Source organism: Podarcis tiliguerta, assembly GCF_965153285.1.
Source record: "Podarcis tiliguerta genome assembly, chromosome: 12".
NCBI lineage: Eukaryota > Metazoa > Chordata > Lepidosauria > Squamata > Lacertidae > Podarcis > Podarcis tiliguerta.
In genome coordinates this window covers 55,614,550-55,632,521 of record NC_139545.1, presented here as the reverse complement: position 1 = coordinate 55,632,521, position 17,972 = coordinate 55,614,550, and the positions used below count along the sequence as shown (strand labels likewise).

General features: G+C 48.5%; 1 protein-coding gene across 5 annotated transcripts in view; it reads right to left on the bottom strand.

Annotated features, from left to right (window-relative positions):
• NBEAL2 (neurobeachin like 2) overlaps window positions 1-17,972 on the bottom strand; it is a 209,981-nt gene that overhangs the window by 86,338 nt on the left and 105,671 nt on the right. Inside the window, exons 8-10 of one of the 5 annotated variants that reach the window (XM_083405874.1) lie at window positions 17,067-17,373; window positions 11,692-11,798; window positions 4,401-4,469 (exon numbers count right to left, since the gene is read on the bottom strand). In XM_083405874.1, coding sequence (XP_083262000.1) covers window positions 4,401-4,469; window positions 11,692-11,798; window positions 17,067-17,373 — 483 coding nt within the window. Of the gene's footprint in view, window positions 1-4,400; window positions 4,470-11,691; window positions 11,799-13,865; window positions 13,972-17,066; window positions 17,374-17,972 lie in introns of those variants that run through there. The other 4 variants (XM_083405875.1, XM_083405876.1, XM_083405877.1 and 1 more) reach the window with 4 other exon arrangements.

The window sequence follows — 17,972 nt, the reverse complement described above, 5'->3', positions numbered from 1 at the left end:
TATTGGGTGAGCAATGCAGCCAAGCAACACAGTTGGAGCCTCCCTCCTCCCTGGCCGGCAGGGAGGGAGGGAGAGGAGCTGCTTCCTTTGAAACCCGGGAAATTTAAGGGACATCATCAATAAGGGACAGCAGTGGGACACAGCGGAGTTTCCCACCAAATAAGGGACGGTTGACAGCTATGCCCAGAACCACTCTGGGGAAGGGGAAATCGGCTTACGGCTCGTAAGGAAGCCGCTGGGGGTCACAGCAAGATTGCGAGGACACAACTGCAACCACGGTTTCCTCCTAAGAACATGAAATGAGGCTACAGGGTCAGGCCAATGTCCCATATGGTCCAGCATCATGTACTCACAGTGGCCAACCAGATATCCATGGGAAACCCATGGCCTCCAACATTCCTCAGATGAAAATAGGGACATTTCTGAAGGAGCGTCTCCACCCCCATCGTTTTACCCAGACACTGATATCCAGCGCCGAGGGCCTTCTGGCTGTTCCCTCACTGCGAGAAGCCAAGTTACAGGGAACCAGGCAGAGGGCCTTCTCGGTGGTGGCGCCCTCCCTGTGGAACGCCCTCCCACCAGATGTCGAAGAGAACAACAACTATCAGACTTTTAGAAGACATCTGAAGGCAGCCCTGTTTAGGGAAGCTTTTAGTGTTGCAGTATTTTAATATATTTTTTTGAAGCTGCCCAGAGTGGCTGGGGAAGCCCAGTCAGATGAGCAGGGTATAAATAAAAAATTATTATTATTATTATTATTATTATTATTATTATTATTATTATTATTATTATTATTACTACTTTCCCCCATTTTTGTCCCCGCTCTCCTCCTCCTTTCTTCCTCTCCTGCTCTCCGGTAGCCGCTATGAGCTGCCCGAGGGAGGACGGCAGTGGTAGTCATGGAGAGGTCAAGGAGAGGCAATAATAATAATAATAATAATAATAATAATAATAATAATAATAATAATTTTGTATTTATACCCCGCCCTTCCCGGTTCAGAAAACCGGGCTCAGGGCGGCTAACAACAAATTTAAAACAGTCGATGCAACAAAAAACAGCATAAAATATGGTATAAAAGGTGACTAACAATAAATTCAGAATTCAAAAATCAATTTAGGGGGGAAATCCCCTAAATCCATCCAATAAACATTAGATGGCTAGCTGGCTAAATTAGTCCTATTTGGGCCAGCGAGGAGGCCAGGGGAGAATTAGCTGTGGGATCCCAGAGTGGGTAATCTTCATAAAAAGGGGAGAGGGAGGAAGGGGAATAAGAGATCAGGCTAAGTTCAAACTGAAAGTCAGGCGGAATAGCTCTGTCTTACAGGCCTTGCGGAAGGAAGTTAAATCCTGCAGGGCCCTGGTCTCGTGGGACAGAGCATTACACTCGGCAGCCGCCGAGACCACATAACACCGGTCTTGAAAGACCTACATTGGCTCCCAGTACGTTTCCGAGCACAATTCAAAGTGTTGGTGTTGACCTTTAAAGCCCTAAACGGCCTCGGCGCAGTATACCTGAAGGAGTGTCTCCACCCCCATCGTTCTGCCCGGACACTGAGGTCCAGCTCCGAGGGCCTCCTGGCGGTTCCCTCATTGCGAGAAGCAAAGCTACAGGGAACCAGGCAGAGGGCCTTCTCGGTAGTGGCGCCCGCCCTGTGGAACGCCCTCCCAGCAGATGTCAAAGCGATAAATAACTACCTGACATTTAGAAGACATCTTAAGGCAGCCCTGTTCAGGGAAGTTTTTAATCTGTGATATTTTACTGTATTTTTTGTTTCTATGGAAGCCGCCCAGAGTGGCTGGGGAAACCCAACCAGATGGGCGGGGTACAAATAATAAATTATTATTATTATTATTATTATTATTATTATTACACCAGGTCGGAGCCATCACTGAGAAGGCCCTGGTGGAGGATAATCTGACTTCCTTAGGGCCCAGGACCTCTAAACTATAATTATTCATGGACCTTAAGGTCCTCTGCGGGGCAGACCAGGAGAGGTGGTCCCGTAAATATGAGAGCCCTAAGCCACTCTTATATCGTTGTTTGTAGAATCTTATCAACCTGACAATGCAAAACCAACCAACAAACCATATTTTTTTAATCACAGTTTGGAAAAAAATCCCAGTTAATGTTAATCACTGCTAGGTCTTATTTGGACGCAAGTGCGAACTACAACTATGGCAAACTACAGAAGAGAAGATAAATCTACTCACAAAAGGAGAAGGGGGAGGAAACTTAACCCACACAGAATATTTCCAATTGTCAAGTTGGTTTGGAGAGCAAAACACTTTGATGTCCAGTGACCCATGCGAAAGCATTGCTTGACTGGTGAGCTATTGAAAGGTGGACACGGCGGGAGTTTTGCTACAGATCACTTGACAGGTCACAGAAACTGCAAATTCCCAATTCTCAGGGAGCGGCGCAGGTTTTCCAGAAAACCAGGAACAGGAAAATTTCCCTACACAAATCCAGGGGACTTTGCCTCAGAAAGCTTGTCCTGGAATTTATTCTGGTGCCCCGGAGTGCGAGCGAACCAATTTAGCATGTTTATTTTCCTTGCATTTAGGAAGCAAAAGCTAAAAGCTAAAACTGTCACGCTTGCATAATATTGAATTTGCAGTTGGCGCACTTTTGAGGAACTTACGAAACAGAAACGTTTTCCACGGAAAAACAGAGCACTGGGAAATCTTCTGCCCAATACAGTGATATCTCGGTTTTTGAACGTAATCTGTTCCGGAAGACCGTTTGACATCCGAAACGTTCGAAAACTGAGGCGCAAAGAGTGGTCTGCCAATTCAATAGAGAAAATTCTGAAAAACAACAGATAGAACCCAGAGGAAGCCATTCGACTTCGGAGGCGCGTTCGAAAATGGAATCATTTACTTCTGGGTTTTCGGTGTTCAAAAACCGAAGCATTTGGCAGCGGAGGTGTCCAAAAACCGAGGTACCACTGTATCAGCGTTTCCATGCCAACGAGCAACGTGCGGCAGCCAGAAGGAAGGAGCCCAAAGTGAGAAAATTTTGTGTGGAAAGTGTTGTGTGGCTGGGCCCTCGCATGTGGACACAGCCCAGCGCGGTACGGTCCACACAAAGGAAAACTAAGCAGGTTTGCCTTGATATGGCAAACTGAATGCAAAAGATCACATAAAATTCAAGGTACTGTATGAATGTCAGGGACTGTCAGGAAACTGAGAAGTGTGAACTCAGATAAGGGAGGCAGGAGGCTGGAGTCTGACTCAGGAAAGGAGATAAAAAAATTCTTTCCAGTAGCACCTTAAAGGTAAAGGGACCCCTGAACATTAGGTCCAGTTGCGGACGACTCTGGGGTTGCGGCGCTCATCTCGCTTTACTGGCCGAGGGAGCCGGCGTACAGCTTCTGGGTCATGTGGCCAGCAGGACTAAGCCGCTTCTGGCGAACCAGAGCAGCGCACGGAAACACCATTTACCTTCCCGCCGGAGTGGTACCTATTTATCTACTTGCACTGGTCTGCTTTCGAACTTCTAGGTTAGCAGGAGCAGGGACTGAGCCACAGGAGCTCACACCGTCGCAGGGATTCGAACCACCGACCTTCAGATCGGCAAGCCCTAGGCTCTGTGGTTTAACCCACAGCGCCACCCGCGTCCCTTATGTAAATAAAGTAATTACCCAAAATGGTGAGTTGCTGAGGTCTGTTACACAAACTGCGAACACTCTGCGCATCCCTAAGTGTGCCGATGTCTCTTGGCATCGATCGTTGTGATGTACGGGCAGAAGAAGTTTTTAAAGCTCCCGAACGAACGACCGGGAGGGAGAGAACATGCCAGTCGAGTCGGGCATGTGTCCCTGCCAGGGTCCTACTCGAGTGTAGGATGAGCTCCTGACATAAAATTCCCTCTGCAGCAAGGAACCATCCACTCTCCACCCTTGTAAGTCCTACGGGACGCAGGTGGCGCTGTGGGTTAAACCACAGAGCCTAGGACTTGCCGATCAGAAGGTCGGCAGTTCGAATCCCAGCAACGGGGTGAGCTCTCATTGCTCGGTCCCTGTTCCTGCCAACCTAACAGTTCGAAAGCACAAAAGTGCAAGTAGATAAATAGGTACCACTCCAGCGGGAAGGTAAACGGCGTTTCCGTGCGCTGCTCTGGTTCGCCAGAAGCGGCTTAGTCATGCTGGCCACATGACCCGCCGGCTCCCTCGGCCAATAAAGCGAGATGAGCGCCGCAACCCCAGAGTCGGCCATGACTGGACCAAATGGTCAGGGGTCCCTTTACCTTTATTATTCTTACCTCTTCAGTATTATTTAAATTCCCTCCTTTCCAATCCCGGGAAATCCCCCCGTGCCCTGTGAAGGAAAAAGGAAAGCGCATGCAAACCCACGTGCAAAGCCCATCATCTCACACACCACAAGCTGCAGGCAATACCTGGCGGGTTTCCGTCTCGGTCGCGGCGGAATCGTCCCAGGACGCTTTGCACTCCCCACTCAGGTAGAGCTGTCGGAAACGGGGTCAGAAAACCAACGTCATTCAAGGGAGAAGGGAGAGGGGAGTAAGCGAGGAAGGAGGAGAACGGGCGCAGGCTAGGCCAGGGCAAGCCACAGCCGCGTTGAGGGCCAGCGCTTTATTACATCTTGCATTGTTGCCACATGTAGAAAGCTCTTGGCAGGTCAAATGCACAGGCTGGTCGAGGCTGAGGGGTCTGAGGGCGTCTGAACGCCCGTCTCAGCATTCGCCCCTATGCTATACGACAAGTCCGTGTTCCACCTGGGAGTCATTTTGGACTCACAGCTGTCCATGGAGGTGCAGGTTAATTCTGTGTCCAGGGCGGCTGTCTCCCAGCTCCACCTGGTACGCAGGATGAGACCCTCCCTGCCCACAGACTGTCTCGCCAGAGTGGTGCATGCTCTAGTTATCTCCCGCTTGGACTACTGCAATGTGCTCTACTTGGGGCTACCTTTGAAGGTGACCCGGAAACTGCAATTAATCCAGAATGCGGCAGCTAGACTGGTGACTGGGAGTGGCCGCCAAGACCATATAACACCGGTTCTGAGAGATCTGCATTGGCTCCCAGTACGTTTCCGAGCACAATTCAAAGTGTTGGTGTTGACCTTGAAATCCCTAAACGGCCTCGGTCCAGTAGACCTGAAGGAGCATCTCCACCCCATCGTTCAGCCCGGACACTGAGGTCCAGCTCCGAGGGCCTTCTGGCGGTTCCTCATTGCGAGAAGTGAGGTTACAGGGAACCAGGTAGAGGACCTTCTCGGTAGTGGCACCCGCCCTGTGGAATGCCCTCCCTTCAGATGTAAAGGAAATAAGCAGCTATCTTCTCTTTAAAAGACCTCTGAAGGCAGCCCTGTTTAGGGAAGTTTTTAATATTTAATGCTGTACTTTTTTAACACTTGATTGGAAGCCGCCCAGAGTGGCTGGGGAAACTCAGCCAGATGGGCGGGGTATAAATAATAAATTATTGTTATTGTTATTGTTATTATTATTAGTGTAGTAGTAGTATTAGTATTCCACCAACATGAGAAACGGCCAAAGTTAGGACCAGGTGCATGCTATGAATCTGCAGAAACTTAAGAACAGCAGCATATGTAGCACCAAAACCCACCTCCTGAGAAGCACAGCTGCATTTCTAAGCCAAAGGGCGGCAAGGTTGGGCTTAGAAGTCCAGGGTTCGTGGTATGCAAAATGTGAGAAACCCAATGTTAGGATATTTCCGTTCCACCTTAAAAGGGAGCAGGATGTTTGTGTCCCATCCTGCGTATTTCCTGTTTCACAGGATGTTTCTGTTGTGTTTTTGCTTTCGTCTCTCTGTGCCGGAACACTGAAGCAGGCAGTCATGTTTTTCTTTGTTCTGATCAACACAGAAATAAACTTGTAAATAATGCTCTCCTGAGTGCATCTTTCGCTGTGCATTATCTGCTGATAGAGCGTGCATCGGCTCTAGAATGTGGCAAGCTATTTCTGGAGCTTGTGTCGCTAATTGCTGATACTGCGTGTCTGCGAGAGATCGATGGACGCCCGGAGACGACGTGGAGTCATGATGGACTTTGTCTCCCTGGCAGTATCCCAACACCCAAGGGCCTGGGCATATGACATTTCTAATACTGGGGGTCATCAGATGCTCCTTTCTTGATGCACATGTGAAGAATCCAGGCCCCATATGTGCATCTTAATACAGTGGTACCTCTGGATAAGAACTTAATTCGTTCCGGAGGTCCATTCTTAACCTGAAACTGTTCTTAACCTGAAGCACCACTTTAGCTAATGGGGCCTCCTGCTGCCGCTGCGCCGCCAGAGCGCGATTTCTGTTCTCATCCTGAAGCAAAGTTCTTAACCTGAAGCACTATTTCTGGGTTAGCAGAGTCTGTAACCTGAAGCGTATGTAACCTGAAGCGTATGTAACCCGAGGTACCACTGTACAGTGCTAAATTGGTTCTCAAACGCCTTGATACTCAAACAACTTGGAACCCAAAGACTGCAAACCCGGAAGTAAGTGTTCCGGTTTGCGAACGTTTTTCGGAAGCTGAATGTGCTCCATTTTGAGCGTTACGCTTCCGATTTGAGTGCCACACTTTCATTTTGAGTGTTACGTTGAGCAAATATGCTTGCTGTTTATTTTGCGTTTTTGTATTTGCGGTTCTTTTTTGTTTTGTTTTTGTGACTGTGTGGAACCCATTTCAGCTACCGATTGATTGATTGTGTGACTGCAGCACATTGTTTATTGCTTTCATTTTGTGGACCCATGGTCATGTCAGATAGTAAAAGTCATGTCAAATTGCTGTTTTTGGGGTTGTTTTTAAAAGTCTGGAACGGATTAATCCATTTTGCATTGGTTTCTATGGGAAAGAGCACCTTGGTTTTGGAACGCTTTGGTTTTGGAACGGACTTCTGGAATGGATTAAGTTTGAGAACCAAGGTACCACTGTAATAAATAACAATAATAGCCTCAAAGCTCTAAACCAGCCTTTCTCAACCTGTGGGTCCCCAGATGTTGTTGAACTACAACTCCCATCACCCCTAGCTAGCAAGGCCAAAGCTCAGGGATGATGGGAGTTGTAGTCCAACAACATCTGGGGACCCACAGGTTGAGAACTGCAGCTCTAGACGGTCTCGGCGCTGTATACCCAAAGGAGAGCCTCTAATCCCCATTGTCCAGCCCGGACACTGAGGTCCACCTCCGAGGGCCTTCTGGCAGTTTCCTCACTGTGAAAAGTGATGTTACAGGGAACCAGGCAGAGGGCTTTCTCGGTGGTGGCGCCCACCCTGTGGAACGCCCTTCCATCAGATGTCAAGGAAATAAAGAGCTACAAAACCTTGAGAAGACATCTGGAGACAGCCTTGCTCAGGGAAGTTTTTATAAGATGCTTTTTTGTGTGTTTTTAATATTTTTGTTGGGAGTGTGGCTGGGGCAACCCAGTCAGGTGGGCGGCATACAAATAATAAAATTGTTATTGTTGCTGTTGTTATTATTCTGTGGCGCTTGTCCCAACATGCGTATGCGTGCGCGCACGCAAATAAAGCCCCACAATCTTTGAACGTGAGCCTGGTTGTGTGCGTCCAATGAATAAAAATGCCCGTCAGCTGCTGAAAACAGTAAGCACGGACTATAAAGCCGTTTCCCAGAGACGCCCCACGGTGCAGGCATTACACTGATGCTTAAATCACAGGGTAGAAGCGTAGAAAAGGCTGGTTAAGATTCCTAAGGAGGATTGTGGCAAACAGCTTCAAAGCAATTACGGGTAAAATGGGAGCTTAGCACCTCCAGGAGGTCAGCTCAGCGGGGCGGGAAGGCAGAACAAGCTGGTTCAGCCTTTTGCAGGATGTAAGTTTTGTGGGAATGAACATGCCTAGCATCTCTCTCTCTCTCTCTCTCTCTCTCTCTCTCTCTGGTGTTTGCAGGTACTCCTGCTACATCAGCAAGGCCCAAAGGTAAAGGTAAAGGGACCCCTGACCATTAGGTCCAGTCGTGACCGACTCTGGGGTTGCAGCGCTCATCTCGCTTTATTGGCCAAGGGAGCCGGCGTACAGCTTCTGGGTCATGTGGCCAGCATGACTAAGCCGCTTCTGGCGAACCAGAGCAGTGCACGGAAACGCCGTTTACCTTCCCGCCGGAGCGGTACCTATTGATCTACTTGCACTTTGACGTGCTTTCGAACTGCTAGGTTGGCAGGAGCAGGGACCGAGCAACGGGAGCTCACCCCGTCGCTGGAATTCGAACCGCCGACCTTCTGATCGGCAAGTCCTGGGCTCTGTGGTTTAACCCACAGCACCACCTGCGCCCCTCAGGGATACCCCTCAAGGCCCAAAAGGGGTATGCAATTTTCAACCTCCACCTTTGGCCTAAGACAAAGAACTGGACAGCAGAAAGATGTGCGTGAACGGCTGCAAAAACCTGCAAGGATAAACTACTACTCCGATCACACGAAGCAGTATAAAGGTACAATAAAAACAGGGATACAAATCACTCAGACACAACAATGTATGTTCTCAGACAGTCCAGAACGACGCCAAAGCAGCAAAACAATGTGACAAGGAACAGGGAGCAGTATAAATCTATTCACTGTTTCGTCACATCAGTCGGATGTTTAGGAATCCGTCTCGACGTACAAGATCATGCATTGGTGCGCTTGAGTAATTTTATCCATATCTTTATGGCACGTTTATACTTTTTGTGGAATTAGAATTGCGTTTCGTATTTTGCTCTCGCCCAATTCTGCGCCTACGCGGCGAGATAAGGCCCTGATCCCATGACTGGAAGAGATTATGGAAACTGTGTGTGTGATAGGAATTTTGTCTTAGGTATATGTCTTAGATATATGTTAAATGTTCATAAGTGTACCAACCAAGCACATACATAGATCAGCACAGGAAGACCAACCTGAAACCATTTTGATTCCTAAACTGAGCAAATGTTTTCTCTGCAAGGTCAAAGTGGGAAACCTCCCCATTGTCTCTTTCCTCACAAATCCTGTCTTAAGGGCACATTTAAGATATGAATAGGGTGTGAGCCTGTGACCTGGCCCAGGAACTAAGTATTTATCATTCCAAAAGACTGGCCAGGCTCCTCAGGCAATCCAATCAAGTAAGCAGGGTATCCAAACAAGTAACCTGCCAGACAGGAGATAAACAAGGACAGGAGAAAAACAACATTCAAATTTCTGTTTTAGACCGCCTTTTCTGTGATGTAGGTATGAGGTATCTGAGGGGTGGTCTTAGGTTACACCCCTTCTGTGATGTATGTATGATATTTCTGGGGGTGGTCTTGATCTACAGGGTGGCAATTTCAAAAGTCTTTATAAGGTCTTGCGCGCCATTGTTCTGGGTTCCTCCTCCCTCCTTTGTGTGGTGAGTGAGGACCCTGTTGCAACAGATCAATAAAGATCAGGCTTACTAGCTGCTTTGCTTCTCAATATTCTCTGGTTGGCCTCTGTTATTTTCTTCTACCAATAGGGAACCTACGTAAGGACTCTGCATGATCCGTGGAGGATGCTCAGATACAAAGCAACGAAGCATCTCATTTTGTACTCCAGGAAGGCTGCTATCATTCCTCTCCTCTCTTCCAACCACCCCCATTGCTTTCTTCTGCAGGTTCACCAGCAAATCTCCAAGCCCAAAGGCCGGAGGTGAGACACTTTTGGCCCTCCAGATGTCCTGGGACTCCAACTCTCATCAGTCTCAGCCACCACCACCAATGATCAGGAGTCCTGGGACTTGTGGTCCAGAAACGCAGGCTTCCCATCCCCAAAGAAGGCAAAAGCTTCGCCCACACTTCTGCCTGCGCCGTGCCTAGAAAACACGGGTCCAAGCGGCTCCCCCCCCTGCCCCATCATGCCTTCCCAGGGAAAACTCGCTCTTTAAAGACAGATTGGAACAAATGGCAATCCGAGTAAAAAAGGATTTTTCACAGGGTTTTCATTGTACGCCTTGTTTTTATCTTTTTTCGCAACCTGGCAACTAGTAGTTTGCACCCCTTACCTGTCATATTCATCATTGGTTTAAATATAATAATTGTACCATTGTGGGAAGGGGCAATACTGGTCTGTTTTGCTTTTGTTTCATTATGTGTTTTTTGTTTTCGTATGTTGTGAACCGCCCTGTGAACTTTGGATGAAGGGTGGTATAATAATAATAATAATAATAATAATAATAATAATAGGGAAAGGCCTGGAGAATGCAGAGGGACGAGACATAGTGTGGATAAGCCCAAGGTACCCCTGCCCGTACGGGCCAGTCTTGACAGACTCTAGGGTTGTGCGCCCATCTCACTCTAGAGGCCGGGGGCCAGCGCTGTCCGAAGACACTTCCGGGCCACGTGGCCAGCATGACATCGCTGCCCTGGCGAGCCAGAGCCGCACACGGAACGCCGTTTACCTTCCCGCTAGTAAGCGGTCCCTATTTATCTACTTGCACCCGAGAGTGCTTTCAAACTGCTAGGTTGGCAGGCGCTGGGACCGAACAGCGGGAGCGCACCCCACCGCGGGGATTCGAACCGCCGACCTTTCGATCAGCAAGCCCTAGGCGCTGAGGCTTTAACCCACAGCGCCACCCGCGTCCCGGATAAGCCCAAAGACAGGAACAAAAAAGATTCCGACTAAACATCAGGAATAACTTTATGACGGCAAGAGCCGTTCAACAGTGGAACGCTCTCTCTCAGGAGGGGGTAGGTTCTCCTTCCTTGGAGGGAGAAAAACAGTGCATGGTCTGCGATGGGTCTCTTCTTCTGGCACAGCGCTACTCCAAAGCTGCAGCAGACTTGCTCTGGTTCCACACCAGAGAAGAAAAAACCTTGGCATGTAAAATCAAGGGGGAGGCGGTTTTTGGATGAAGGTCACCAGCCCTGGTTTCTCAGGCTGGGTGCGGCGCGCAGGTTTCAACATCCTTGCCTCAGCCAAATAATGCTTCTCCCACATAACCAATGGCTCATGCCGCTGAAGGTAAAGGGACCCCTGACCATTAGGTCCAGTTGTGGCCGACTCTGGGGTTGCGGCGCTCATCTCGCTTTATTGGACGAGGGAGCCGGCGTACAGCTTCCGGGTCATGTGGCCAGCATGACTAAGCTGCTTCTGGCGAACCAGAGCAGTGCGCGGAAATGCTGTTTACCTTCCCGCCAGAGTGGTACCTATTTATCTACCTGCACTTTGAGGTGCTTTTGAGCTGCTAGGTTGGCAGGAGCAGGGACCGAGCAATGGGAGCTCAACCTGTCACAGGGATTCAAACCGCCAACCTTCAGATCAGCAAGTCCTAGGCTCTGTGGTTTAACCCACAGCGCCACCCGCGTCCCTTAAAAAGGCTCAATTTTGCACCCCGGAGATTAACTTTTCCTGGCTGCTGTGAACCAGAACACCCCTGGTTCTGAGCTCGTAAGCTCAGCTTTAGGCATCTGAGACCCTCAACTGCAATGTTATCTGTTCTACTTTTATTCTGCTTTTTCTCCCAAGAACTCAGGGTAGCAAGGGGAACAGAAAAGGCACACAAAATGCCATTATTTTCAAACAGGTGTGGGTGTGCCTTAACTGCAGCACGACTATGGGATATTCAAAGAGCGATTTGAGCATCTCTTGTAAAACTAGCATTGCCTTGGGCGGCGGCGTTAGCCGAACTCCTTTCCAAAAGCAGGATTTTGTAAAAAAAAATTTTTTTAAGCCATTTGATAGGACTCAAGTGAATGCAAAGCCAAACCCCCAAGGATGGTACTGTTTTATTACTGTACCTTACTGTTCTGGATGAGGCGTATGATGTGCTCGAAGCAGTTGTTGCTCAGAAAGATGGCCTGCAAGACGGGACGGTCATCGCAGTTTAACATTTCCGGAATGGCATCTGCAGCGGAGGTAGAAGAAGAAGAAGAGTTTGGATTTGATATCCCGCCTTTCACTCCCCTTCAGGAGTGTCAAAGTTGCTAACATTCTCCTTTCCCTTCCTCCCCCACAACAAACACTCTGTGAGGTGAGTGGGGCTGAGAGACTTCAGGGAAGTGTGACTAGCCCAAGGTCACCCAGCAGCTGCATGTGGAGGAGCGGAGACGCGAACCCGGTTCCCCAGATTACGAGACTACCGCTCTTAACCACTACACCACACTGACAAAGAATCTCACTGAACCATCCATAAAGAAGGCTGATCACCGAAGAATGGATGCTTTTGAATTCTGATGCTGGAGGAGACTCTTGAGAGTCCCATGGACTGCAAGAAGATCAAACCTCTCCATTCTGAACGAAATCAGCCCTGAGTGCTCACTGGAAGGACAGATCCTGAAGCTGAGGCTCCAAGACTTTGGCCACCTCATGAGAAGAGAAGACTCCCTGGAAAAGACCCTGATGTTGGGAAAGATGGAGGGCACAAGGAGAAGGGGACGACGGAGGACGAGATGGTTGGATAGTGTTCTTGAAGCTGCTAACATGATTTTGACCAAACTGCGGGAGGCAGTGGAAGACAGGAGTGCCTGGCGTGCTCTGGTCCAGGGGGTCACAAAGAGTCAGACACGACTAAACGACTAAACAACAACAAACCATCAGCACACAACCAGCCAGAGGATGTTCAGAAAGATGCTCAGACACAAAGCATAAAGCTTTAGAATCATAGAATCATAGAATCATAGAGTTGGAAGAGACCACAAGGGCCATCGAGTCCAACCCCCTGCCAAGCAGGAAACACCATCAGAGCACTCCTGACATATGGTTGTCAAGCCTCTGCTTAAAGACCTCCAAAGAAGGAGACTCCACCACACTCCTTGGCAGCAAATTCCACTGTTGAACAGCTCTTACTGTCAGGAAGTTCTTCCTAATGTTTAGGTGGAATCTTCTTTCTTGTAGTTTGGATCCATTGCTCTGTGTCCGCTTCTCGGGGGAAAAGCAGAAAACAACCTTTCTCCCTCCTCTATGTGACATCCTTTTATATTGATTGATGGAGGTGGGCTGAAATTCAGGTACCCCAGCACTTTTGCTAAACAGAGCGCCGTACGAGAACAGGGATTGCAGCAGAAAGGCTTTCCTGCTCCCGCAACGCTTTGTCCCTGCGCTCAGTTCCTGAAGATTTCCACTCCTCCAACTCTCCTTCCAGGAGTCTGTACCCTCCACTCCTGTTTACACAAGGCTTGGGACCAAAAGGGATGGTCAAAGGAGGAGATCAATATGTCGGACAATTTATGGAAGAGGGGAAGACTTTTTTCATTTGAAAAAAAATATTATAACCAAATGAAATCGCGGGGAGGGTTTGAAACTTGAGCAACAGGAAGAAAGTGATAGTAGATAGAATAAAGGTAAAGGGACCCCTGACCATTAGGTCCAGTCACGGCCGACTCTGGGATCGCAGCGCTCATCTCGCTTTATTGGCCGAGGAAGCCGGTGTACAGCTTCCGGGTCATGTGGCCAGCATGACTAAGCCGCTTCTGGCGGACCAGAGCAGCACACGGAAACACCGTTTCCCTTCCTGCCGTACTGGTACCTATTTATCTACTCGCACAGGTGTGCTTCCGAACTGCTAGGTGGGCAGGAGCAGGGACCAAGCAACGGGAGCTCACCCCGTCGTGGGGATTCAAACCGCCGACCTTCTGATCAGCAAGTCCTAGGCTCTGCGGTTTAACCCACAGAGCCACCCGCATACCATAGCTTGTTTAGCTTATATGTAAATCTGGTACGGGGCACTGCACAAAGGCATGCCAGTTTGAACAACTGCAAGGCTCTGAGAAATAGACAGGCGCTATTTACTTTCCTGCAACGATCAGGCCCAATTCACAGATGTCGAAAGCAAAGGCTCCAGAAGGGAGTTTGCCTATTCTAGCAACTCTACAGTCCTTGCGATGCATCAGTCTCCGATGACGGAAGTTTGCAGAAAAGCAGGTGCTCAAGGTGCCTTCAAAACTAGAGACGGCCTTTTTGAATGGGATCCTACCTTCTAATGGACTGATACCTTTTTGGAAGATGGGAGCAAGGAGCTGTGTCCCGCCATGCCACCACCCTGGCAGCGTACAACCTGTTTCCATGGCAGCCCTTCCAACTTAGTTCTAGAAGAGCAGGGGACTTGGAATTTAAAGTGGGATTTCCCCTTGACTCAGCACAGCACTGGGGAAAAGATCAATATGTTTCCGAGCACAATTCAATGTGTTGGTGCTGACCTTTCAAGCCCTAAGCGGCCTCAGCCCAGTATACCTGAAGGAGCGTCTCCACCCCCATCATTCTGCCCAGACACTGAGGTCCAGTGCTGAGAGCCTTCTGGTGGTTCCCTCCCTGCAAGAAGTGAGGTTGCAGGGAACCAAGCAGAGGGCCTTCTCGGTGGTGGCACCCGCCCTGTGGAACGCCCTCCCATCAGATGTCAAGGAAATAAACAACACTCTGACTTTTAGAAGACATCTGAAGGCAGCCCTGTTTAGGGAAGCTTTTCATGTTTGATGTTTTATTGTGTTTTTAATCTTCTGTTGGGAGCCACCCAGAGTGGCTGGGGAAACCCAGCCAGATGGGCAGCGTATAAATATTATTAATAAGGGCCAGGGTCCAACTCAGGACATTGCCCACCCTCTTCAAATCAGCTGCTCAGAGTGGCAACCCAGTCAGTACAAACAACAACAGCAATAGAAAAATTCACTTGGGACCAGGCTGGTTTTGCAGTGGCGCTGTGGTCTAATCCACAGAGCCTAGGACTTGCTGATCACAAGGTCGTGGTTCGAATCCCTGCAATGGGGTGAGCTCCCGTTGCTCGGTCCCTGCTCCTGCCCACCTAGCAGTTCGAAAGCATGTCAAAGTGCAAGTAGATAAATAGGTACCACTCCAGCGGGAAGGTAAACGGCGTTTCCGTGCGCTGCTCTGGTTTGCCAGAAGCGGCTTAGTCTTGCTGGCCACATGACCCGGAAGCTGTACACCGGCTCCCTCGGCCAGTAAAGCGAGATGAGCGCCGCAACCCCAGAGTTGGCCATGACTGGACGTAATGGTCAGGGGTTCCTTTACCTTTACTATAAATTCTATAGGTTACGTTTTTGGTGTGTGCCCATATAATACATGCCAGCAACTTTAACACTGAGTGTTTTTTTAAAAAAGATATTTGTGCAACATGGGTTCATTCTGCTTGAAGCAACAACCTTCATTGTTTTGAGACATGGGACCCATTTTTTTTTTTTACCCAAACATGCATTTGGGGGATCCATTTAATAATAATAATAATAATAATAATACTTTTATTATTTATACCCCGCTCATCTAGCTGGGTTTCCCCAGCCACTCCGGGCAGCTTCCAGCACGTATAAAAAATAATAAAATGTCAAACATTTCTTAATTTCTTTGCCGTATACTTGTATGGTGTTATTGCTGCTGGTGCAAACCGCCTTAGGCCAGTCCATGACCCACCAAGTTGGAAGAGCCAACGGCCTAGATTGGCCTTTCGCAAGGTTGAGTCCCCAGATATTCCTGAACTACAACTCCCATCAGCCCAAGCCATCTTGGTCCAAATTGGACCAGGGATGGTGGGGATTGTAGTCGAACTACACCTGGGGAACTAAGCTTGGAGAAGCTGCCTAGAGGACCCAACCGGCTGAAGCTTCATGCAGACGTATACGATGGCAGCCAAGGACGAGGCGTGGAAAAGACAACTGAATCCAGGCCAGTGAAAAAAAGACAGCCACTGAACCAAGAAATTACACAGAACAACAGAAATTACCGTGAAAATCCCTGAAACGAGAATCGACTATAGAATAACAAAAATTAAAAAATAAACTAGAATAAAACAAAGACTTAACGAGATGCCGGCTACAAAACTCATTTCACTGAACTAATCGGTTTCCTCAGAAGGAAATAAAGAAATTATAAGATTTCAAGCGATATCAAACAAGCTCAAGAGCAGGGCTGAAAATGCTTCCTCGAGTTTACGAAGAAGGTATGAAAACCTCAATGACAAGTTTTAAACATAGCCCTATTTAAGAGAATCAAGCAGTAGTGATAAGAAATTGAGGTTTTAAAGTTTCAAGGAAACTCAAAAAACAGGGCAGAAACTCAAAAAAGTTTTAAACAAAACCCTATTTAAGAGAACCAAGCAGTAGTAATAAGTAATTGAGGTTTGAAGTTTCCAAACAAACTCAAAAACAGGGCTGAGGCGCTCCTGGCTGCTGATGTTAAAGAAAGGTATGGAACCTAGACAGCATCTTAAAAAGCAGAAACATCACCTTGCCAACAAAGGTCCGTATAGTTCAAGCTATGGTTTTCCCAGTAGTGATGTATGGAAGTGAGAGCTGGACCATAAAGAAGGCTGATCGCCAAAGGATGGATGCTTTTGAATTATGGTGCTGGAGGAGACTCTTGAGAGTCCCACGGACTGCAAGAAGATCAAACCTCTCCATTCTGAAGGAAATCAGCCCTGAGTGCTCGCTGGAAGGACAGATCCTGAAGCTGAGGCTCCAAGACTTTGGCCACCTCATGAGAAGACTCGACTCCCTGGAAAAGACCCTGATGTTGGGAAAGATGGAGGGCACAAGGAGAAGGGGACGACAGAGGACGAGATCATAGAATAGAATCATAGAATCATAGAGTTGGAAGAGACCACAAGGGCCATCGAGTCCAACCCCCTGCCAAGCAGGAAACACCATCACAGCACTCCTGACATATGGTTGTCAAGCCTCTGCTTAAAGACCTCCAAAGAAGGAGACTCCACCACACTCCTTGGCAGCAAATTCCACTGTCGAACAGCTCTTACTGTCAGGAAGTTCTTCCTAATGTTTAGGTGGAATCTTCTTTCTTGTAGTTTGTATCCATTGCTCCGTGTCCGCTTCTCTGGAGCAGCAGAAAACAACCTTTCTCCCTCCTCTATGTGACATCCTTTTATATATTTGAACATGGCTATCATATCACCCCTTAACCTCCTCTTCTCCAGGCTAAACATGCCCAGCTCCCTTAGACGTTCCTCTAAGATGGTTGGACAGTGTTCTCGAAGCTACCAGCATGAGTTTGACCAAACTGCGGGAGGCAGTGGAAGACAGAAGTGCCTGGCGTACTCTGGTCCAGGGGGTCACGAAGAGTCGGACACAACTAAACGACTAAACAACAACAACAACAATGAAACCTCAATGGCAAGTTTTAAACGTAGCCCTGTTTAAGAGAATCCAGCACCTACCCAACATGTTCACCCTGAGGGCGATGAGCCTCTCCTCCCAGTGAGGGCCGGGAGAGCCTTCCAGCGACGCCATGGGCTGGTCCGAGTTCAAAACCTTGAAGTAGCTATCTAAGATGGCTCGGATCTCGACTTGGCGCTGGTCGGGGCTGCTGGCGTGGAGAACGTGGACCATGCCGACCAAACCCTTCAGGGTCAACTGCAGCAGTTTGGAGTCTCTGGGGGGCCCGCTGACCGGGGAGCACCACCTCCGGAGCACCAGCATGAGGACCTCGACCGAGGACGGGGTGACCACCAGGAGAGCGTTTTCCTGTTGAGAAGAGAAAGCAAGACCAGCTTTCAGAGCCTGGGCTTGGGAAAGGCTGCGCTGAAGTATTTTGCACTGTGCCAAAGCACCTTTCAAAATTTTTACAGTATGATACGATACAGTGGTACCTCAGGTTACAGACGCTTCAAGTTACAGACTCCGCTAACCCAGAAATAGTACCTTAGGTTAAGAACTTTGCTTCAGGATGAGAACAGAAATCGTGCTCCGGCAGCAACAGGAGGCCCCATTAGCTCAAGTGCTGCTTCAGGTTAAGAACAGTTTCAGGATGAGAACGGACCTCCAGAATGAATTAAGTACATAACCCGAGGTACCACTGTATCTTTATTGTCATTGTCCCATACAGAACAATGAAATTGAAATATCTACATAAGACATTCAAAAACCCCTAAAAGCTCTGACCTAACAAACCCTGACTCCTCCTCCAGAGAGCTCTCAGCTGCAGCATCTGCACGCGCCGCCATCTTGGATAGGTACTCATGTTTTCATGTTGCCGACACACTTTTTAGACACACGTCATTTCGGTAATTCAGTTTTATAAGCCAAAGGTAAATGGTAAAGGGACCCCTGACCATTAGGTCCAG